Source organism: Neopsephotus bourkii, unplaced genomic scaffold, assembly GCF_033783945.1.
Source record: "Neopsephotus bourkii isolate Nb327-2 ecotype Australia unplaced genomic scaffold, CSIRO-AGI_Nbou_v1 NB_838, whole genome shotgun sequence".
In the NCBI taxonomy this organism is placed as follows: domain Eukaryota; kingdom Metazoa; phylum Chordata; class Aves; order Psittaciformes; family Psittacidae; genus Neopsephotus; species Neopsephotus bourkii.
In genome coordinates, this window is record NW_026901334.1 from 1,636,195 (window position 1) to 1,658,523 (window position 22,329).

General features: G+C 58.0%; 1 protein-coding gene across 2 annotated transcripts; it reads left to right on the forward strand.

Annotated features, from left to right (window-relative positions):
* The first annotated feature begins 4,641 nt into the window (after window positions 1-4,641).
* Window positions 4,642-21,808, forward strand: NRTN (neurturin). Of its 2 annotated transcripts, XM_061355933.1 has the most exons (3): window positions 4,642-4,751; window positions 19,320-19,578; window positions 20,936-21,808. In XM_061355933.1, exons 2-3 carry the CDS (start codon window positions 19,347-19,349, stop codon window positions 21,382-21,384), a joined length of 681 nt encoding a protein of 226 aa, XP_061211917.1. In that variant the 5' UTR covers window positions 4,642-4,751; window positions 19,320-19,346; the 3' UTR covers window positions 21,385-21,808. The 2 variants fall into 2 exon arrangements, with proteins under 2 accessions (XP_061211917.1, XP_061211916.1); XM_061355932.1 differs by lacking the exon at window positions 4,642-4,751 and having other exon boundaries at window positions 19,092-19,578.
* Window positions 21,809-22,329: the final 521 nt, after the last annotated feature.

Below are 22,329 nucleotides of genomic sequence, written 5' to 3' on the forward strand. Positions count from 1 at the left end.
GGGGGATGTTTGCAGCACTCACAGCCTGTTCTCACCATGGCCCGTGGGGGCAGCCCCCAAACACCCCTCCCTGCCCCTGGCACCGCTCAGCACCCTCCTTAATCCATTCTGCAGACGACCCAGCCGGTTTTGATGAAAAACATCCCACAAAAAGGCAATGAACAGTCACCGAGCAACACCGCGGCCTCCTCTAATGATATTTGCTTTGTGGTTTTGGTTTGGAATATCCTCCTCTTAAATGAAGAAAGAAGTTCCCCTCTTGGACTGAAACGATTTGCCTTTATCCCTTCATTTTCTGCCTTCCTAAATGCTTCCTGGGGCTCTGTAGGAGTCTTAAATTGGCCTCTTTAACCTGTTTCCTTCCTGACATCTTCTGCACTGTCCTTTGCTTGTGCCACCACTGATGCATTTGCACCCTCAATTCCTGCATGGGGACTGGGTTTTACAATGCCCATCCCATCTCACGTGAGGGTGTCTGCATTGAGCACTGCCATCAGCAAGGATTTGTCCCATCTCGAGCTGGCCCATGACAATTTATGATCACCAGGGCTTCAACCAGGTGGAATCTCACACTCACATCCTCCAGGGAAGGTGTTTTATCCAGCACAATGTATAGGAGCCAGCCCTAGGCGTGCTCCTTCCCTGGCCCGTTCCAGCGCCTTCCAGTATGGTTGTATTTTATCTGTGGAGCTCTGTAAGGATTTTGTTCCGTCATTCTGGAATTTTTATGACTCCTTTGTGTGTATATAATGCAATTGCCCTGGAACAGAGAGAAATTAATCACTGCTCCTTTGTTAGCTTTCAGGAATTTTTCATGTCTACGTGTCTGTTCATCTGTCATGTCCAAATGTGGGGTCCATGGGCTATTTGACATTTAAAATGACTTAATTGCTTAGATATCCCCCCTCAGTGTTTATGGACACTTGTTCAGAGGGGATTTGGGATGTGACATTACGTACCATGTATTTTCGGGCTGGTTCCAATGTCTCACTCCATCCCAGGGGTTCACAACATCTCTTCTCGATACTGATCATGTCCTTGAGCTCCATCCTTTCCCAGCAGGTTGATGGGGTGAGTGAGAGGTAACATGCACCTGCACATCCCTCCCTGGCTCAATCCATGTGGGAATCTAAGGCCATTGCTGGCTCTGTGTAAGGAACATGTCGGAGATGCCGTTGCGCATTGTCTGCTACCAAGCAACTCCAACTGGGAGCCAGAAGCTCCCAATTGCACTCTGGATCTCTGAGCCTCATGACTAGGGGCAGAAGATGCTGGTACCAACCCTGTCAGATCCCACCAGGCGAGGTGTGGGCACAGGCTGACATTTGGGCTCTTAGCGAGCGCCGCAGGGTGGAAGCTGCACATCCCAAACCATATTACACACGTCATTAGGAAAATGTTAGTTACAAGGGAAGATGTAAATTGCAGCAGGCTGTGCTCCGGAGCGCTCGGCAAAGCCTCCGCAGCGCCGTGTGCTTTCGCTGCGGCTCTCTAATGGCTTCGACGCTTTCTTGGGCACGTTTGCTCCTGCTCCATTGAGGCTGGTTTGCATTAAACTGTTTGTTTAGCAGCTACTAGGGGTTTGGCAGGAGAGCTGCTGCCTTCTGCGGGCTGTAGAGCAGGAGGGTGTCATGCAACGCTGCTCTGCAGAGCAGGCAGGCACGGCAAGGTGAACCCTCCTCCCCTTCGGAGGCACCATCGCTGCTGCCCTCCCGATAGGTCCCACCATTGCACAGCACCCAGGTTTGTTGTGTCAGGGCCATAGGGAGCGGGACATCTGTGGGTCAGGATCTAGATACTGCTCCTGGGAAGGTTTCCTGATGAGCCAAGGTCAGCCAGATCCCAGACCCACAGCGGAACCAGCCAGACCCGACGTGCTCTAAAGGAAACAGTCCCAGCATATTAATACTTGCAAAAACAAACAGTAGGAAGGCAGGAGAAGGAATAAGCCATTAAGGGAGCATTAAGTGTCCCAATCCCTCCGTTTCCTATGGCTATCGCCTCCCTGAATGCCTTGTGCCAACGGCATCCTCTGTAAATGGCTTCAGTGGTGCCCTAGGGCTGATGGAGGAGAGGCTGAGGAACCACGAATTCATAGAACCCCAGCATGGTTTGGGTTGGAAGGGACCTTAAAGCTCATCCAGTGCCAACCCCTGCCATGGATACGGACCCCTTCCACTAGAGCAGCTTGCTCCAAGCCCCTGTGTCCAACCTGGCTGCACTGGGGACAAGCCACAACGGTGACATGTGCCTGCTGCATGCTCTGCTCAGCCACCCCTGGCTCTGGGGGCCATCAGCATCCCGAGCTGGGAGATGAAGGCCTTTGTGCAACAGTATCCCCCACAGATCTGCACTGGGATGTGGCCTGAAAATGCCCCCGAGCCCCAGTCCTGCAAGAGAGGTCCTGGAGACACAGCTGGATGACAGCAGACACATCTGCGTTGTATTCCCGCTTGGCTCCAGCCCTGGCTGGGCTCCTTCCTCCTTGCTCCAGGCTGCCCCATGCTGCCACCGTGGCCGGAGGGCTTTTAGAGGCCGAGATGGGCTCCCTTCCCTCGGAGGTGCAGAGCCACCCTTGCACCGCGGGTGTTGGGGTGCCCAAAGGAGTCCTGGGCTGCCCTTTTCTGGGCTGATGAAATCCAAGCATGGCCATCGTGCTCCCAGCCCTCGCTTGCTGCTTGTGCCCGCAGCGCTGGCACTACTCGGTGTGCTGGTCCCCTCCTCGAGCCCCACAGCTGCCCCAAGGGATGGGGCTGGGTGCTCCCCCTGCTCTGCTCCGGTGTGGGTCAGACCTGCCACCCCCAGCATGGCACCCAGCTTGGCTTCAGCCTGCCCCTCTGCCCCGAGCCATTCACCTCCCTTTGTCTTCCCCTCTGCCACAGATACCCGTGTAAACAGGATTTCTCGCGCGCAGTTTTCCAGTTGGAACCGTTCTATTTTGGGCCTTTTCTTTGTTTGTTTGTTTGCTCTGTGACATCTGTGATGGTTTCCAGCGCAGCCGAAGCCTCTGCAGCCTCAGTGAGGTGCCTGGGGTGCCCCAGCCGGGACACACGTGCCTCCCCCCTCGGCACACGCCGCCTGCCCCGACCTGCACCCCTCCGGCTTACACAACGCAGACGGAAACAGGGATCACGTTGCTTCCAAACCTGCCTCCAAGCCAGCCCGGTGCTGCTTTTGGGGAGCTGCAGAAGGGGAGGGCTGCAGTGAAACGCTCCCGTGCGATGAAAGGAAATCATCGAGCCGAGCTTTGCGGCCCTGTCTGTCTGCACCTACTGCCAGTTTCCCCCATCAGAAAGCTTCTCCCAGCTCTAAACCTGGGCCTGCAGCACCCATCGGTGCTTGCACAGAGGCTACAAGAGGGGTAGGGGCTGTCTGTACCCACAAGCTGGCTGTTAACTCTGAAGACTAATGATGTCAGGCCATAGAGCAGCAGGAACTGTCTCTTTTCTAACCAAGGAACAGGGATACTGTGCATTGCATTTTGTAAACTGAGGTGTCTTCCTGTGCTCATCCCGAGGTGAGTGCCTTTACCCACCCACGGGGAGCAGGGGGAGTGATGGCTGTGCTTAAATCAATCCCACTAGCCGCAGGGTGAGGATGTGGGGATGAATGAGGCTGGGGAAGGGTTTGTCCCATTAGGAGGTGAAGCAGGGGGTGTCCCTGGCTCTTCTCAAGCATCCCTACCAAGGCTTGGATTGATTTATTTATCATTGCCCTATTACAGCATCCATCAGCTGGGTTGGGAGCTGGAATGTTTGTCACCTTGGTCCATCATTGTCCCCAGCCCTGCAGGGATCTGTGACATGTTTGTGTGAGACAATATCCCTTCTGGATGTTTCTTTCTTTTCTGCAAATCAGGAACTCGCCGGAGAAAAGAAACCTTTGGGATGAGATGAAGCAATGCAACTGCAACCCAGAGTACTTTGCAGAGGGAGAACATTAGTTAATAACCGGGAAAGTGTAATTTAATGAGAATCTTTAGGGGAATTAGATGCACTCCCGGGATTTTTAGCTCCGACCAACATAAACCTCAGTTTCACTTTACCTGGACGCACCTTTTTTGGCTGGGACTCCCCCAGAGCGGGAGCCGTGCGTGCAGCGGGTGCGAATCCCACCCGACAATTCGGTTCTCCTGCAGGAAACAAAACCATCCCTCGTGTCCGGACAACGCGCTCCTCATTGCTCACCCTGTCCCGGGCAGCGCGGATCCCCGCCGGTCCCGGCGATGCTGCCGTGGGACCGGGGGCAGCACCGAGGGCCGCGGGCAGAGAGCGGGGGGGATGCGGGGGACAGCGCCGAGGCTCCGGGGCAGGGCCGTGGCTGTGGCCGCGCCCGGGCGGGCCGGGAGGGGCCGGGCAGACCCCATCGGCTCCGCTGCGAGACGCGACCGGTGCCTCGGGCGGGGGAGCTGCGGGTCCGGGAGGGCTTTGGGACGGGACCAGCTCCGGCACCGGCAGAGGAGCGGAGCGGAGCCCGGCTCGGGACCGGGCGGAGGCGGGCCCGGGCGGGGCGGGGGAACCGGCCGGCTCCAAACCCGCCCCTCGCCGCGGGGAGGAGGCGGTGGCCGAGCCCCCCCCCCCCGCTCTGAGCCGCTCCGCGCCGTGCTCCAGCCGAGCCGAGCCGAGCCAGCCCGGAGCCAGCCCCGAGCCGCTCCGCCGCTCGCCCATGGCGGTCCCCGGCCCCACGCGTGTCGTGGCCCCGGCCCCGTCCCGGAGCCGCCGCTGAGCGCTGCGCACCGGCCCGGCGTCCAGGTAAGCGCCGCGGGCGGCCCCGGGCACCTGCGGGACTCATCCTGCCCCTCGCCCGGCGCTGCGGGGCCGGCGGGGTCCCGGCCGAGCCTCTTCCCCCCTACCCTGGAGCGGCTTCACCGCCGTTTGTTTCCCCCGTCCGAGCGCGGTGCGGGTGGAGGGTGCGCCCCGCAAAAGGGGCCGAACCGGGTCCATGGGGCGGCCGCGGCGCGGTGCGGAGGGGGGGGCGAAGGGGAGCAGGATCGGGCCCAGCCGCGCATCTCCCGCTCGGCGTCGGGGCGGCCGTTGCGGCTGCCGGAGGAGTTGGGTTCATAGTTGGAGAGCGTCCCGCCACGCAGGAGCACAAACACAGCGCGGGACGGCTCCGGGTGCAGTTTGTTCCCTGGGGGGGACGGGGGGGACGTGTCCTGTCTAAATATTAGTTTAAGAAACGGAAGGATCTGCGGCATCTGCAACCCCGTCACCTCCTCCCGGCTCCAGCCGCCGGCTTTCGGCCACCGCCGAGCTGAGGTTTCCATCTCCAGCCCTTTAGCAGGGGCTGGGAGGCGAAGTTCATCGAGGGAGGGAATTTCCCACTCTTGCTGCGGTCTGCACGGAGGCTTTATAAAAACAATCCAGACCTCGGGTGTCTTTATTGCACATATATGGTAGCTTGTAGCCAGCACTGATTTAAATCCCATCCTTGCTTCGGGAGCCAATCCACAATTAGGCGCTGGGTCCAGGGCACAGTTTATCACACGAGGAGAAGGGGCTGGCGGCTGGTGGAAGCGGTGTGGGAGTCCTGGATGTGTGCTGCAGTCCTGGGGCTGAGGCCAGGATCGTGTGTGGATCCCAGATTCAGGCGCTCAGGGTCGTGGGTGCTCCTAGATTTAATGGCAGAAGCGGACAAGGTGCTGCATGGAGCAGAGCAATCAGGGAGGGAAGAGGGGGGCTCTGTGCAAGGTTTTAGGATGCTTGAGTTCTTGGGTTTGGGTTTTTAGCTGCTGGTTTTAAGTGGGCCTTTGGTCCAGACTCATTGCAGCCCTGACTCTGGGTTGCAAAGCAGAGCCGGTGATGCTGTGCCTGAGGTTTGCATCCTCAGTGTCACCCCATGGCAGCAGCTGCGGGGCCTGTCCTGCTCCTCCAGCTCCAGCAGGTCCAGGGCTGGGCTTAGGGTGAGGAGAAATGAGATTTCCCTGTTTCTACATCTCGGCTTTTCCATAGTGCTGGTCCTCCGAGCTCGCGCTCAGTCCTGGTCCAGCTCCTGTGCTGCCTGGAGGAAGGAGCAGAGAAGGCGCAGCGCATCCCAATGCAGCTGCAGCACCCAGGGAATGCCGAGCTGTCCATCCCTCCTGCTTTGCAATCAGTCTGTGTGTGGTTGCAGCTACTTTGCAGCAGGATGCGGCACCAGAGCCAGGCTTCTCCTGGGCTGCACAGCCACAGGGTTTACCAGGGCAAGGAGAGACCCAGCACCTTCCAGGCCTCTCAGCATCCAGCCCCTAGGCTGGGAAGAAGAGGAGCTGGTCCATTCTGCTGTGACACAGCACGGGGGGGCATGCAGATGCTGGCACTGCTCTGGTGTCCCTTCTCCCTGGGTACCCCTGGGTGCTGGTGCTGAGGGCTGGGTGGTGCTGAGCGCTGGAGCAGCCCAGGCTGTGCTGCACTGGGTGCCCTCCCACGGTGCAGATGTGAATCACAGCTCTGCTTTGCCATCACCCTGCCCTCCAAGCCCTCCTTGGGCTGCTCTCCTGTGGCCCTACCTGGCTCAGGGGCTCCAGGGTGCACTTTTAAGGTTGTTTTCCACCTTTGGGTGCAAAATGCACTTTCTGAGGTCAAGTACCTCTCGTTCTGCCCTAAGCACAGCGTAGGCCAGAGCAGGCATCGCATCACTGTCCCTGAGGTGCTCAGCACATGGACAAGCAGCTTCCTACCCAGGAAAACCCCATCCCATGCTGTGGCCATGCAGGGATGGGCTTGAGAGGGGCACAAAGAGCCTGTTGATGTCAGCCCCTGCCTGTGGAGCATCTCAGAGCAGGGCTGAGCCTTGGTGTAGAGGGAGATGCTGGGAGGAAGGAGGGTCCTGGGGCCCCGTGTGGGTGCTGGTGCAGGGGATGCAGTCGTGCAGCTCAGGGCTGGTGTGTGTTTTACTGCTGTGGGTTGGTTTTTCCTTGGTGACACTTAAACAGGGGCTGTTCGGGTTGGATGTAAGGCAGCAGCTCTGCCCTGTGAGGGTGCTGAGGCGCTGGCACAGGGTGCCCAGAGAAGCTGTGGCTGCCCCATCCCTGGCAGTGCTCAAGACCAGGTTGGACACAGGGGCTTGGAGCAAGCTGCTCCAGTGGAAGGGGTCCCTGCCCGTGGTAGGGGTTTGAGCTGGAGGAGCTTTAAGGTCCCTTCAACCCAACCCATGATTCTATAACTGCTGGTCTAAGCTAAAGCACATGTGCACAACCTTGCCTCCAGAGCCCATCGGGGGCAGCAGGATGTGCTCCTGCTCTGGCATAGAGAGGGGGCAAGGATCTGGGTACCAGCCCGGTCTTCCACTACCACCATGCCAGGGATCACCTGGAATCCCTGGAGTGCTGCTGCAGCGACGCAGCCGTGAGGCTGGTCCCTAGGCCAGGGTGAGCCCTCTGCTCTGGATGGACTGGAGAAATCCCACCCAATCCAGCTTGTCCTGGATTTTGGCCTAATATTTCCCCATTAAAGGAGAGGAAGAGAAACCCAAACTGGTGCCAGGTGTGCTGCAGAGGTGTTCTCACACAAAGGAGCATCCCAAGAGCTTCATTCCTAAATGAAGCAACTCCCTGCACCATCTCCCTGGGCAGGGAAATGCCACGAGCAGCTTCCTTCCCATTGCTTTTTCCCCATGAAACCCAAACCGGGCTCACTTTGTAACTCGACATCCAAAGAGCTAAATTAAAACAATCTCTTTGCCACCGCGTCGTTGTGGGACGATGAGGAGGAACCGTTTCCCTGAGCAGCCGCGTCACTGCGTGCCAGTCCCCTCATCAGCGATGTCAGTCACATCGGCCCTGCCTTCCTGGAGGGTTTTGATTCGGATGGAACCACATTCTGTTCTGATTCCAGCAGGAAAGGTTTCCTTTGAACTTGGTCCAAACCGAGCATGTCAGGGGATGGATGGAGGGAGGCAGGGCTGAGGGGCCGACATCCCCACGCAGCACATGGCCCAGGAGGGGAAGTTCCTTCTTTAGCATCACTCCCAGGCTGCAATAATCCAAAGCAGGAGTTGCAGTTTTCTCTGTTTCAGCAGCTTTTCTTGCAGCTAGATCCCATGGAATCATGGAATGGTTTGGGTTGGAAGGGGCCTTCAATGCTCATCCAGCCCAAACCCCCTGCAATGAGCAGCGATATCTTTATCTAGTCCAGGTTGCCCAGAACCGCATCCAGCCTGGCCTGGAATGTATGGAAGGATGGAGCATCCACCAGCTCTAGATCTTGGATCTGCCACCCGTGAGCTTTCCTGAGTGCTGAGCAGGGTCCAGGCTCATGGAGCCGGCTGTAGGAGGGCTCTGGGCTTTAGGGAGCCCTTTGATTTGCCCTTGGCCTGTGTTTTCCCAGGCTGCAGCAGAGGGGTGAGCTGTTGTAAGCCCACCCTAGTCCTTCCCAAGGTGAAAAATGGGTCCCAAATGAAGGCCATTTCAAAGCCCATTTAAAACAAGCAAATAGGTGAGGATTCACTGGGGGCTTTGGGGAGGGGGGGGAGTTGGGAAGGGCTGGCCATGGATTTCTTCATGGCTTTTGGTGGTCTTTTTGCCTTTAACCCTGTTGGGTTTGGCTGTGCTCAGCTGGAGCTGGCTGCCACACTCCCTGCATGCATAGGGTGCATTTACTGCTGCTCTTGTTGCTCCCTGGCCCTCCCCTATCAAACACAGGGGCTGTTGGGCTTGGTGGAGGCAGAGGACCTCTTGGTCCCATAGAATGGGGCAGAGTCCCCAGTGTTGCTGCCCTGGGCAGCCTCACGCTGTGCTCCTGGAGCAGAGCAGGGGCACCTCCTGTATCCTTAGGGTCCATCCCAGCCATTGTGGTCCATGAGCAGCTCCCGTGCTGGGAGGAACAGGCAGGGGATGGTCCCAGCAAGGTGCTGGAGTGGCCTTTTGGGGTGTTCCCTCTCTGCTGCCTTCCCCAGCGCAGGCAGGGATGCTGTGCCCTTGTGCCAAAGCCAGCCGAAACCTTGGGTATGAACCGGAGCATCTTCTGGTGTCCCAGGGAAGAGGCTCGCCCCCCGCTCCGCAGGGCAGCTGCTCTCTGAAGTGGTGCTGGTTGTTTAAGAGCACATTCTTGAGGCTTAGCAGCTCCATGGAGCCGTCTGGGAGCGACGGTGCCAGCGGTGGAGCCGCCGCAAGTGGCGGGAGGATGCAGGAGGCGGCTGCTGGCAGCAGTGCTGGGGATGGAGGCATCACCCCATGGCCCCGAACCAGGGGACGCAGGCGTCTGTTTAGTGCCTGAGGGAGGTTTTCTGGGGGAAAGGAGAGGCTGGAAGGATTCAGCCAGGATTTGGGTGGCAAGAGCCATCCTCTCGGAATGGACAGAGCGCGGGCATGAGGGGCTGTGCCGTGGGAAAGCATCGCTTGTGGTGTCATGGAATGGTTTGGGTTGGAAGGGGCCTGCAAAGCTCCTTCAGTTCCAACCCCTGACACAGGCAGGGACACCTTCCACTAGAGCAGCTTGCTCCAAGTCCCTGTGTTCAACCTGGCCTTGGCAGGATCTGCATGGCAGAGGATTGGTGAGAAGAGAGGGGTCTGGCCCCTGCCTGTCTCCAAGAGCAGATTCCAGAACAGTTGTTCTTTTCCATCCCCAAATGCCAGCTCAGAAGGTGCAGCAGGACGGGCTGCGTGTGCCATGGTGATGGAGGAGCGGTGGCATCGCTGTGCCAGGGCTCCCTCATGGGCTGGGGACACTGGCAGGTTGTGAGGGGTTGTCCCAGCCTGGTGATGAGCAGGGACAGGGGCCTGGCTGCTGATGCCAGCCCCTGCACAAGAGCTGTGTGGCTGCAAGCAGTGTTTCACAGCAGCATGGAGAGCACCCTGGCATTGGCTCGGGGTGGGATAAATGATCCCAGTCTCTCATCCATAAGCTCGATTGGATCTGAGCTGGAGCCATAGGAGATGGCAGCGGGACGGGAAGGTCAGTGTCACTGCAGCTCTCCTGCACACCAACACCCTGATCGCCATCAGATGGCAAAGCTTTGCTGGTTTGGAAGCTGTGTGGCTCTTCCATGTGGAAAGCCTCCGGTCTCTGGGGGCATCCCAAGCAGGTTGGATGGGAAAGCTCAGGAAAGTCGGAAAGTCCATTGGTGTGATGCTGCACCACCGTATCAGCCTCTCTGCATGCAAAGGTGCAGGTGATGCTGACCTGCTGCCTCCAGCAATCCCCATCATCTCCAGCCCTCTTTTTCCCAAGTATCTCCCAGTTTGGAACTTTCTCCACCCAAAATCTCCATTCCCAGCCCATCTCCGTAGCTGTCTCAGGAGGAATTCCTCATCTGTTCTCTGGAGCAGCACTAAGTGGTTCAAGATGTCGGCAGTTGCTGCTGCAGTCGGACAGTAAATGCTAAATGGGATATTAGTCTGTGCACCGTCCAAATCCCACTGGAAGGGTTTAGTGCAAATTGGATTTGCAAACATCTCTTGGGTCTCTCTGCCCTTAGAAAAGCGCTGTAATCCCTGGCGGGCGCCTTGACAAGCCAGCTCCTTCTGTGCAGAGAGGAATTAAAGACATATAGAGAGGGGAGAATGGAGTGAAGATAGGAAGGAATTCCCACTGCTGGGCTGGAGGTGGCATCGGGATCACCAGTGCTTCTCGCTCGGGATCCTGTTGAGGGATGCGGATGGATCCTGTTGAGGGATGTGATGGATCATGTTGAGGGATGTGATGGATCACGTTGAGGGATGCAGAGGGACCCTGTTGAGGGATGCAGATAGATCCTGTTGAGGGATGCGGATGGATCCTGTTGAGGGATGCAGAGGGACCCTGTTGAGGGATGCGGATGGATCCTGTTGAGGGATGCCGATGGATCCTGTTGAGGGATGCGGATGGACCCTGTTGAGGGATGCGGATGGATCCTGTTGAGGGATGCGGATGGACCCTGTTGAGGGATGCGGATGGATCCTGTTGAGGGATGCGGATGGACCCTGTTGAGGGATGCGGATGGATCCTGTTGAGGGATGCGGATGGATCGTTGAGGAATGCGGATGGATCCTGTTGAGGGATGGATCCTGTTGAGGGATGCGGATGGATCCTGTTGAGGGATGTGGATAGATCCTGTTGAGGGATGTGGATGGATCCTGTAGAGGGATGCGGATGGATCCTGTTGAGGGATGAGGGTGTTGGGTTGGGGATGGATGGATCCTTGAGGGATGCGGATGGACCCTGTTGAGGGATGCGGATGGATCCTGTTGAGGGATGTGGATGGACCCTGTTGAGGGATGTGGATGGACCCTGTTGAGGGATGCGGATGGATCCTGTTGAGGGATGCGGATGGATCCTGTTGAGGGATGCGGATGGACCCTGTTGAGGGATGCGGATGGATCCTGTTGAGGGATGCGGATGGACCCTGTTGAGGGATGCGGATGGATCCTGTTGAGGGATGCGGATGGATCCTGTTGAGGGATGCGGATGGATCCTGTTGAGGGATGCAGATGGATCTTGTTGAGGAATGCGGATGGATCCTGTTGAGGGATGCAGACGGACCCTGTTGAGGGATGCGGATGCAGATTAATCCTCTTGAGGGATGCGTATGGATCCTACTGAGGGATGCGGATGGATCCTGTTGAGGGATGCGGAGGGTCCTCATCCCTCATGGAGCATCCAGGGGCTGTAGCTCCCCTGTCTGCCCCTGGCATGGCTCGTTTCTGGCTCGACCTATCCTGCTCGCAGGGATGCTGGGTTAGGGCAGGAACTGTTTCTTTAGGGATGAGAACAGGAGTGAAAGGACCATGCCATCCCACATGGAAAAGCCAGAGGTGGCCTCTCTGCTCCCACAGGCACCCTGGGAACATAAGGAATTAATACATGGAGCCTTCAAGGGCTATCATGCTCCCAGGGTGTATTTGCAAAGGGGAAACTGAGGCACACCGCAGCATAGGAACATCCCTTAGGGATCTGGGGGGGGGGGAGAGCATGCTGTGATGCCAGCCAAATCCACAGAGAAGGAAAACTACAAACCAGGGAAGGCAGAAGCGGCCCAAGTGGGAGGAGATGATGCCTTTAGGGCCCTGTCACCCTCCTTCCTCTGCTGTATTTTCCCTCCTGGCTCCATTGAAGGAGGTTTTGCCCCCGTGGCAGCTCACAGATACCAGCAGTGTTGAAACCAGCCCAGAGAAGAGCACATCTGGGGCCTGGGCTCCATCTCGCTGCCAAAATGAAAGCTTTCAGCCCTGTTTCCCGAGGCACTGGGATTGTCCAAACAAGCCACAGTAATTGGTTTCCTCCAACAAACGGGCCCTTTTTGGCATCGTGCAGTGATTTAGTGCACGGGGGGTGCTTTGTCACCGAGGGAAAATAGGAGCTGACATCCAGACATCAGGGTTTGGCATGAGGGGGGAGCTTAGGGCTGGAGGAGCAGTGCTGGGTAGCGCACAATGCGGGCACAGCAGCACCCATGGGTGCCCGGTGCTGGTGGGGATCTGCTTGTGGGGTTTTTATGCCCTGGGCTACAAAACCCTCCTGGATTGAATGAGATTGTGAATGATCCACTTGTATTTTCCCTGCCCATCAGCAAACGGGTTTGGCCGCATCAGTGGGGTTGGGTTTGCTGTTTGTATCCCCCCCTCATTCCCTATTCCAGCCACGAGCCCTGCTCTGCTCCAGCTGATGTGCTGAGTGATGCCACCTGAAGCCTTTGAGCATCATTTATCTCTGATTACTTATCTCTTATCACAAAGGGCGGCTCTTGCTGCTGCTTAGAGCTCACTGAATCAGCTTACAAAGGTGGCTGCGTTGCTGTGGCCTTGCTGCCCTTGCCAGGATCAGCAGGGACACGCTGGGGATGGAGCTGGGACCACACCACCCGCGTGCAGCCTGATTTAAACACTGCGGCTGGTTCTTAGCAAGGAAGAGGAATAAAGATCCCAAAATCGCTGTGGCTGCCCCATCCCTGGCAGTGCTCAAGGCCAGGTTGGACACAGGGGCTTGGAGCTGCTCCAGTGGAAGGGGTCCCTGCCCGTGGAACTGGATGGGGTTTAAGGTCCATTCCATCCCAAACCATTTGTGATTCTATGGCACTTTGATGGTTTAAATGATTGTTTGTGCATCCCTGGGGGTGCTGGTTATGTCCTGGTGTCCTCAGGGCCCCGTGCAGGCACCTCCCTGTGTCCCTGAGCGCTGCAGTGGGAGTCGTGCTGCATTTAAACTGCTTTCTCCTTGTCCTTTGCTGCTCATTGACATTGCAGCTGCGTTTCTGCCTCTGCCCTGCCCCTGCGAGCCACGGAGCGAGCAGCAGGGACGGGAGATGAGGACATCATCATCTTCATGTGCCCTCACAGGGATCGGCTGAACCCACAGGACTTGGGGCTGTGTCTGCAGCAGGATTCATCCCATGGGAGCTCCCTGCATCTTCCCTGTTCATTAATGACATGAAAGCCCAGGGAGGGCCCCCGGGGAAGGAATCCAAGGAGCTGGTGCTGCTTCCTAGAGCATGGATCCATCCCATGGGGCCAATGGCCTCCCCGCAGCCCCGTGCCAGGGCATGCACTGGATGGTGAGAGCAGGGACCCCATGGGAGGAACAGGAGATGGTGAGAGCAGGGACCCCATGGGAGGAACAGGAGATGGTGAGAGCAGGGACCCCATGGGAGGGACAGGAGATGGTGAGAGCAGGGACCCCATGGGAGGGACAGGAGATGGTGAGAGCAGGGACCCCATGGGAGGGACAGGAGACGGTGAGAGCAGGGACCCCATGGGAGGGACAGGAGATGGTGAGAGCAGGGACCCCATGGGAGGGACAGGAGATGGTGAGAGCGGTCGGCACCATCCTGGCATCCAACTTGTGAGGGGTCCAGCCCCAGAATGGGTCTGGGGATGGGGTTCCTGGGCTGGGAGCACTGGGATGGTGCCAGGTGATTTACAGGGTGTTGGTGATGGGTTTTCCAACCTGGTGAGTTTGGCCTCTCCTCGCTGTCCAGCCAGTGCAGCTCCGTGCAGGAGGATGCTGTCCCTTGCCATGCACGGGTGGCTCTTCAAGGTGCCCCTTGGCACGAATCAGGTTTTCATCCCCTGTGCTCCATCCCCTCCTGGAAGAGCTCCCAAAGCCTCTCAGTTCCTGTTGGCACCGGGAGCTCAGGGACACGGGGCATGGGATATGGAACATGGGACACAGGAAAGGGCATCTCCTCCTTGGCATGGGGCATTTGCCATGCTATGGGGGCTGCTGGGGGTCTCGTGCCTGCTCACTCCCAGCTCTACAGCCCATGGGGAGGGGGTGATGCCCTCCAGTGAGGCACATCCCCGGAGGTGCCTTGGGATGTGGGATGAGTTGAGGTACCTGAAATCCCTTCCACCTCCCGGTGCCACCTCCCTTTGAGCTGCTTTAACTCTCTGGAGCCTGAAATGAGGGCAGTGGTGGGGGTACGGACGGGGGCTGCTCCATCTGATGGGGGCTCAGCTCTCAGGCTGCAGAGCTGCCCCCCCAGCCCCGCAGCTCCCGTTGGGATGTAGCATCCCTGCTGTGACAAAGCCACCAAATCTGATGCCTCTCCTCATTCCCTCGTGGTGCTGGGGCTGTGCTTTGGTTTTGGGGTGGTTTCCTCCCCCCCAAAGCTGTTTGCAGGGATGTAAACCCAATGCGCCGTAATTCAGCCCCAATGTAAATGTCATGTCAGCGTGGGAACGGCGCAGCTTCCCGGGGGTTGGCGTGTCAGCCGAGGGGCTCCCCGCATCCCGGGAATGCGGATGCTCCCCCCCACCCCACCATGGCCCCTTCTCCCCCTCCACCATCCACGGGGCCGGGCCCGGCTCCGTTTCCTCACCGGGAATGGGTTTGGTGGTCACCCCAAGAGGAATTCCCAGGGGATCCAGGCTGTGGCCGTGGCCCAGGGATCGGGGTCTGGTGTGTTTGTGGTGGGCTCTTTCGGGAGGGGACCAGGGCTGCGGGAAGAGCTTTGGAGTTCCTCATCTCGGGCTGGTTTTCACTTAGGCAAAGCAGAACCATGTGTCCCGTGCACGGCTCTGGTTTTGCTTATGGGGGAACCGGAAGAGCTGGGGAGGGGAAGAAGGAGGGGCAGGGATGAGCAGGGCTGTGGATGTGCCATTGGCCATCAGTGCCTTTGGCCTGCAAAGCACGAGGCTGTGGGAGAGCCGCCAGCGGGGACCCGGCTGCCGCTGCCCTGTGTCGCCAGCCAAGGGAATGCCTGCACTGAGGCTGCGGCTCTGAGTGTCCCAGGAATCACCCCTGGAGCGGAGCTGGAGAGGGAAACGCTGTGGTTCCCCCCCACTTACACAGCAAACCTCAGTTCAACTCAGGCCCCGCTCTGGGGCTGCTTTTCCCTTTCAGCACTCCCCACTTTGGGGCCAGTTTTGCCATTTTGGGGCTGGTTTGACCCCGGGGCATCCTGCTGCAGGCTCTGGTACCCGCGGTGCAGCATCCGCCCTGCTTTGGGGTGTCAAACACACTGATGCTCTTTGTGGGGTTCAACTCCCACCAGAGCACGTCAGGAGCTTGCAGTGAGCCCTGTGTGGGTGCTTTCCACCATCCCTGTCCCCTCCGACCATCCTCGGAGCAGGCTTGGAGGTGGAGGAGCCGCTTTGCAGCAGCCTCTGGAGCTGCTTCCCCATGAGCCTGGATGGAAATTGTTTAATTCCAGCGGGATGAGTCATGAGGAGCCGGGGTTTCAAAGCCGCTTGGCTCCCATGTAAGGCACTCAAATAAACAGTGTGTGGCAGGTGGAAGCTCTCTCTGATGTCCCGTCAAGGCCTTCGTCTTTCCAAGTGCTTTGTGGTGCCAAAAAGCCCTCGGCCACTCCATGGCCTCCTCCATTCTTGCACAGCGTGGCTGAGACCAAGTGCTTGAAGGTAATAAATCAGTGCCCGGAAGCATGAATCTGCTGCAGATTTATGGCACACTTACTTAGGATATAATGTCTTTTGGGTTCTCTTGGCCCTTGGGCTTTGATGCATCGGGGCCGAGAGTTTTCACGTCTCCTCCTTCTGCCTCCAGCAAGAAGGGTACAAAAGAGAAATCTCTGCTTTTCCCTCCTCATCCCACGACTCCAGGAGCTGAAGCTTCAAGTCACTGGATACTGGGAGCAAATCCTGCTTGAAGCATCAGGAATGGGTTAGAAAAGAGCAATGAGAAAAACTGAGGGTGTGAGCAGTGAGGGAAGTCCGAGAAGCCCAAACTGCTCCGGGTTTGTGAGCAAAGGTACCGCATCCGCAGCGAAGGGGTCCCTGCTTTTGGATTTAACAGGAAAAAGCAGCGGAAATGCTGGCACTTGGGCGCTGAAGTGAAGAAAAGCAGAAACAAGACTGGATTGATTCCAGTTTATTTCATGGGATTCCTGCTGAAGAGTGAGGCTTGGGAGAGTTTCCTTAGGGATGCGGGGTGGATTCATTGGATCCCCTTTGAAAGGAAATCTGAGAGGAGGATTGAGGGGTCTGCAGCAGCGGGGACAGACAAGGAAATCAACTTGCTCCCTCCAGATTAAGAGACAGGAATTGGCCATGCTGCTGTTGGTTCCTTTCCCATTGGATTTCCAGTTCTCCAGGACACGGAGCGGTTCCTGCTCCGCTTGGGAAGCAGCGAGCCCTGCGTAGGGATGAGAGCAGGGCAGGTGATGGAGGCTTTGGCCCTTCATGGAGCTGGGGAGAATGCCTGTGTCCATCCCAGGACGTGTTGGCAGCAACCAGTGCCCCATGCCTCAAACCCCGTGTGATCATTTATCATCACAGGGAGTAGGTTTGAGCGATGTGGAAACCAGGAAGATGGAGAGGGCAGCTCGGCATCATCCCGGCTGAGTCACGGCTCCGATGCCTCTCTTTGTGTGTGTTTTTCCTTTCCCCTTCGGCTCTCACCGCAGGTTGGCACACGCGGTCCAAGGCTTTTTACAGCGAGAGAAACCAAAGGCAAAGCCTGGAATGTTGGGAGTTTGGATATTGTTTTGAGTGCTGGAGCCGGGATTTCAGCCTTTTGAAAGGTCACTGGCGATGGGTGGGGGCCAGGCTGCCTGGCGGCTGGAACAGCAGCCTCTTTTATGGGATGTGCAGCAGGGCTGAAACCGCTCTGCGAGCATTTTATGGGCTTGCAATGAGCCAGAGGCGCTCTCTCAGGTGGATGGGTTGAAGGTCGCAGCCCTTCCCTCCCCAGCGCAGCCGTGAGCAGCTCAGGAGGTGATGATGAAGGTCCAGGCCATGTGTGATCCCATCCTGGTTGTCCACCATGGTATTCACCTCCCAGAATGCCCAAACATCAGCTGCCAAAAGCTGCTTCTCCTCCCATCCAGCATCACTGCATGCGGGTCCCTTCTCACCACCCAAACCCCTGCATCTGCATCACCCGGGGCTGCTGTTCCTTCATCCCTGAGCTGTCACCAGGTGCCCAAGAGCAAACTGCAGCTTCCTCAGGCCTTCACCGTTTGGCACCCATCCCCTCTGCCTTGCTGGGAACTGGTTGATGCTGGTGAGCGTTTTCAGTGCTGTTTCCCCGCTCCTGCTCTAATCTCAGAGGAGAAATCTGAATTTAAGGCACCCAATTCATAGAATCCCAGAACCCCAGCCTGGTTTGGGGTGGAAAGGACCTGAAAGCTCCTCCAGCTCCAACCCCTTCCACTGGAGCAGCTTGCTCCAAGCCCCTGTGTCCAACCTGGCCTTGAGCACTGCCAGGGATGGGGCAGCCACAGCTTCTCTGGGCACCCTGTGCCAGTGCCTCAGCACCCTCACAGGGAAGAGCTCCTGTCTCAGAGCTCATCTCATCACGATGATGGATGTCGGTGCCAACACACCCAGCACCTCCATCACCCTCCTCACACCTTCTGGATGGGGCAATCAGCTCCACCTTGGCTCTGCAGGAGGAGACGGGGACGGGAGCATCCCAGCCCCTTCCTGGTGCTCCTGATGCTCCCCATGAGCCGGCTGCAGGCTCCAACCTGGTGCTGCCGGTGCTTATCTCCCCCAGCTCCGCCGCCGTGTTCCGGGCGGCATCGCATGGTCTGACCTCCTTATATGGTGAAACTATTCTTTTCCTAGCTTGGCATTGTTTATAGTTGGAAATATTTAGGCTCTGGCTGGGTTCTACAATTACCTTGTAACCTACAGGGCAGATAATCACTGTTAGCTAATGTGCAATTAGCTGCATCCTGTCAAAGAAAGGCTTGCTGGCAAGGAGGCGGCGTTCCCAGCCCTCCTTGTGTTCTTCAAGAGCAGGAACCTGTCAGATTCCATTTGGAAATAAACATTTTTTCCCCTGTTGGTAAATTCTGTTTGGCAAAAAATTGCTGAACCGGGGACGCTTTTTGTTGTGCTTTTTTTTTTTTCCCCTGGTGGAAAATTTATTTGAAAAGGGGAAAATGTTTGGAGTTTGTAAGGAGCTGGAATCAAACAAGGGGCCGGGAGGCAGCTGCAAGTCAGTGCAGCTTCCAGAGCATCTTTGATGGGGATTTAATGCCTGACAGCCCATGGATGGGAGCACGGACCCAATTCCCTGCTGCCCTCCCTGGCTGCAAGGTCAGTTGTAAAACCCCACCAGATCCAACCTGCTTTGGACGGAGGAAATGGAATGGCGCAAGGTAAGGGTGCACTTTTCCTGCAAGGGAAATGCCAGTGGGGTTCCTTTATGCTTTGAGAAACCAGGCTGCGCTGCACTGGATGTTCTGCATGGCCGAGGTCCCACCTGAAGCCTTGCAGCCGTGCTGGGATGCTCCAGGCATCCCATTCACTTCTTCCTGAGGTTGTCATGATTTTGGCTGGGTTGGATGGAGCTGCCGTGTCCCTGTGCCAGCGGGGAGGGATTTGGGCTCTGGTTGAGCATCTGAGTGGGAGGATGGCAAGGACACCAAAGGATACTGGGGCTGTGCGAGGAGGAGGAAGGACGATGAAGCTGGGGCTCCTCACACTGCTCACTACACCCCAAGGAGTGGATGTGCCAGGCAAAGAGGTGTCACGGGCTGGGGTTACATGAGTTTGCCCATCCTTTACCCACAGCCTTCCACTGTGATACCAGCCCCTGGTGTGAGGAAACTTGGCCGGAGCAACGGGAGGTGGATATCATGGAATGGTTCGGGTTGGAAGGGACCTTAAAGCTCATCCAGTTCCAACACCTTGCACTAGAGATCAACCAGCCTGGCCAGGCTGCATGGCTTGGCTGAGGACACCCCCTTGTCCTTTTGCCACCACTGGCCCAGGCCACCCTCACCTGCCGTGGCCAATTCCCCCTCTGCAGCGCAGCCCTATCTCTATGCCTCAGTTTCCCTACATCAGCACTGCTCCAGTCTCAGGAGGGCAGAGGGGATGAGATGGAGCCTACGGGATGCTGGTGGTGCCATGGGAGATGGTCATCCAGTCCAAGCCGTGGGGATGCGGGGCGGGAAGAGGGGCCGTGGGTGAAGGCCATGTAATAAGGATATTTGTTTTGCCTGTTTTGCAGAGTTTCAATGTTCTGACTTGCTCTAAGATGAAGGTATGGAAGTTTGCAGCCATTGCATCGATGCTCCTCAGTTCCATGTTATCCATTTTAGTTTGTAGAGACATGCTCAACGGAAGCCGGAAATACAGCCCCTTGCCTTCCTCGCCGTCTTCCTCACGGGCATCCTCCTCCTCCTCCTCATCCTCCTCCTCCTCGCTGCCGGTGGCTCCCCGGAGATCCCCACGGGCCCTGCAACGCCACAGCTCGCTGCTCGCCCAGTGTAAGCTGCTGCGCCTCGGCCTCAGAGCCACCGTCCCTCCTGGTCCCACAGCATCCGGCCCCACACTCCCATTGGGACACGCTTCCAGCTCACAAACAGCGCTCCATGGGGTTTATTCCCTTGGTTTCCTTTCCTGCTCTTGCTTCTGCACACCCCTTTATGCATGGTTAAGGAGGTGCTTGGGATGCAGCAGGGGGTCCTGCAGCGCAGGCGCTGGGCACCAAACCGTGAGCATGCAAACAGCTCATCTTAATGCGAAGAAGCTGCTTTTTTAGCACCAAATGGCTTTTTATTTTAATTTTTAGGGTTTTTTTTTCTATATTTCTGTGCTATTTTGACACATGCTCCATGTCAAACGGGAGCTGAACACGAGGGGGACGGCTCCGCTCCACGGGGAGGCAGCAGCTTCCCCCCTCGGTGCTGGCAGGCGGCTCAGCATCCTGGCGTGTCTGTTCCCCTTCCAAACCAGAACAACTTCTTTTGGGGCTGAAACGTGGGAATCGATGACAAGTTGTTAAATTACACTTTCCTCCATCCTTCCTGCACCTCCCCCGGCGCTGAGCTGGACCAACCCCAGCTTTAGCGTTTGGATAAAGGGATTTGGATGCTGCCATTGGTGGCTGGGGACAGTTTGCATGTTGGGGGAGGGAGATCTTCCACCCAGGCCATAGGGAAACACTCTGGCTGGTTTTTAGCAAGGAAAAGGAATAAAAGTCCCCAAAATCGTTGTGGCTGCCCCATCCCTGGCAGTGCTCAAGGGCAGGTTGGACACAGGGGCTTGGAGCAAGCTGCTCTAGTGGAAGGGGTCCCTGTCCGTGGCAGGGGTTGGAGATGGAGGAGCTTTAAGGTCCCTTCAACCCAAACCAGTCTGATTCTGTGTTGTGCTGGGAGTGGAAGGGGCTGTTTGGGACAGCTCCAGGCAGGGGAGGACACAAGAAAATAAGGCAAGAAAGGGGAAAGGAGAGGAAGGAGTTTGGGGTTTTTCACCTGGGGGCTCCCAAGGCCACGGGGGAGCTCTGGCCTCGGGGTCTGGGGTTTGGGTTTTAAAGCCTTGGGGTGCCTCATGCACACCTCAAGACGGCTGCTGGGAGCCAGCACAGGGATGGGCTCTGCCCTGAGGACCTCCAGTGTGGGCGGCGTCCACCTGCCCCAGGCCACCCCCATTGAATCCTAGAATGAACCAGGTTGGACAAGACCCTTAAGAGCATCAGGTCCAACCGCTCCCAGCAGTGCCAAGGCCACCTCTGCCCCATGGCACTGAGGGCCTCCACGTGCCCTAAACCACCTCCATCCTCTGGAGCATCCCCTGCGCGGCGAGGCGGGGGGCCCCCACTGACGCGCACCCGTTCCCTTGCAGACAGCAGCCTGCTGGAGAGCTACACGGAGGGGGAGATCCGGCAGCTGATCGCGGCGCTGGTGGAGCGCTACAGCCAGGCCATGAACTCGGGCGGGCACGAGCTGCCGCTGTTCCCCCGCGCCGGCAGCCGCCGCAAGCGCGCCCGCGCTCGCCACAAACCCTGCGCCTTGAAGGAGCTGGAGGTGAGCGTCAGCGAGCTGGGGCTGGGCTACGAGTCGGACGAGACGGTGCTGTTCCGGTACTGCAGCGGCACCTGCGAGGCGGCCGTGCGCAGCTACGACCTCTCACTGAAGAGCATGAGGAGCAAGAGGAGGATCAAGAAGGAGAAGGTCCGGGCGCGACCCTGCTGCCGGCCGCTGGCTTACGACGACGACGTCTCCTTCCTGGATGCCTACAACCGCTACTACACCGTCAACGAGCTCTCGGCCAAGGAGTGCGGCTGCGTGTGAAGGGCCGCGGTCCCCTCGTAAGGAACAGGAGGGAGAGGTGATGCCCCGGCCCCGGAACCTCGCTGGTCACCAGGCAGAGAGACCGGGCACAAGGATAAGCCCAGACCTCCGGGTGCAGCAGGAGACACTGAGCTGCTGGTGCGTCCCTTGGCACCGCACAGGACCAGAGACGTGGCTGGGGGTGCCGGTGAAGGCTGCGGTTGTTGGAGCGGTGATGGCTGCTTGCGGCTGTTGTCCCACCCCGGCGGTGGCCATAGGGTCCTTGTCAGCCTCCCCGGAGGGTGACGGTGGGTGCACAACACACGCAGGGCATGCTCGACACCGGGAGTGCAACGTGTCACACGTCGAGGTTGTGTTACAGGCAGAGGGGGTGTTGCGGAGCGGGTGTCCCCCCGCCATGGCAGAGGTGATGGGGCACACTGGGCAGCGTGTTTGTTCACAGGGGGTGTTGCTGCATATGGCGTGGTGCTGGTGGTGTGTGTGCTGGTCGGGGTGTGCTGTGTGCCCGGTGTGTGTTATGGGGTGCATTAGATGGCTGTATGTGCCCCAGACGGGGCTGAGCCCCGCAGGTCCCTGCACTCCCAGGGGCAGTTTTGTCACCCCGGATCCCTGTGTTTGGGGTCAGAGATGCCCCGGCACTGGCTGGTGCTGGGGGGGAAGGCTCTGGCTCCGCTCCCCACCGATGCCCCCTTCACCATCACCTCCACACTGCAGCCCTGGGCTTTTCTTTTTAAAGCTCACGCTGATCTGAAGTAACTGGATTAACCTCGAGCCCGGGCTGCCGGTGACAGAGCCTCGAGAGGCCCCCGGTGCAGCCACCGGTGCAGGAGCATCCCCGGTTCGGCATCACACAGAGCCGGACCGGGCTCTCCCGGCTATGGCATGTGAGTATTGCCCCTCAGTGGGGCTGGAATCCTGCGGGAGAGGGGGCTCATCCCGGGCCTT

Bases quoted from the DNA above. Each gene is read 5' to 3' on its own strand.
- NRTN (XM_061355932.1), top strand. From the start codon at position 19,203: ATGCTGGTGGTGCCATGGGAGATGGTCATCCAGTCCAAGCCGTGGGGA. The intron at 19,579-20,935 runs GTAAGCTGCTGC...GTTCCCTTGCAG, and splicing joins CAGCTCGCTGCTCGCCCAGT to ACAGCAGCCTGCTGGAGAGC.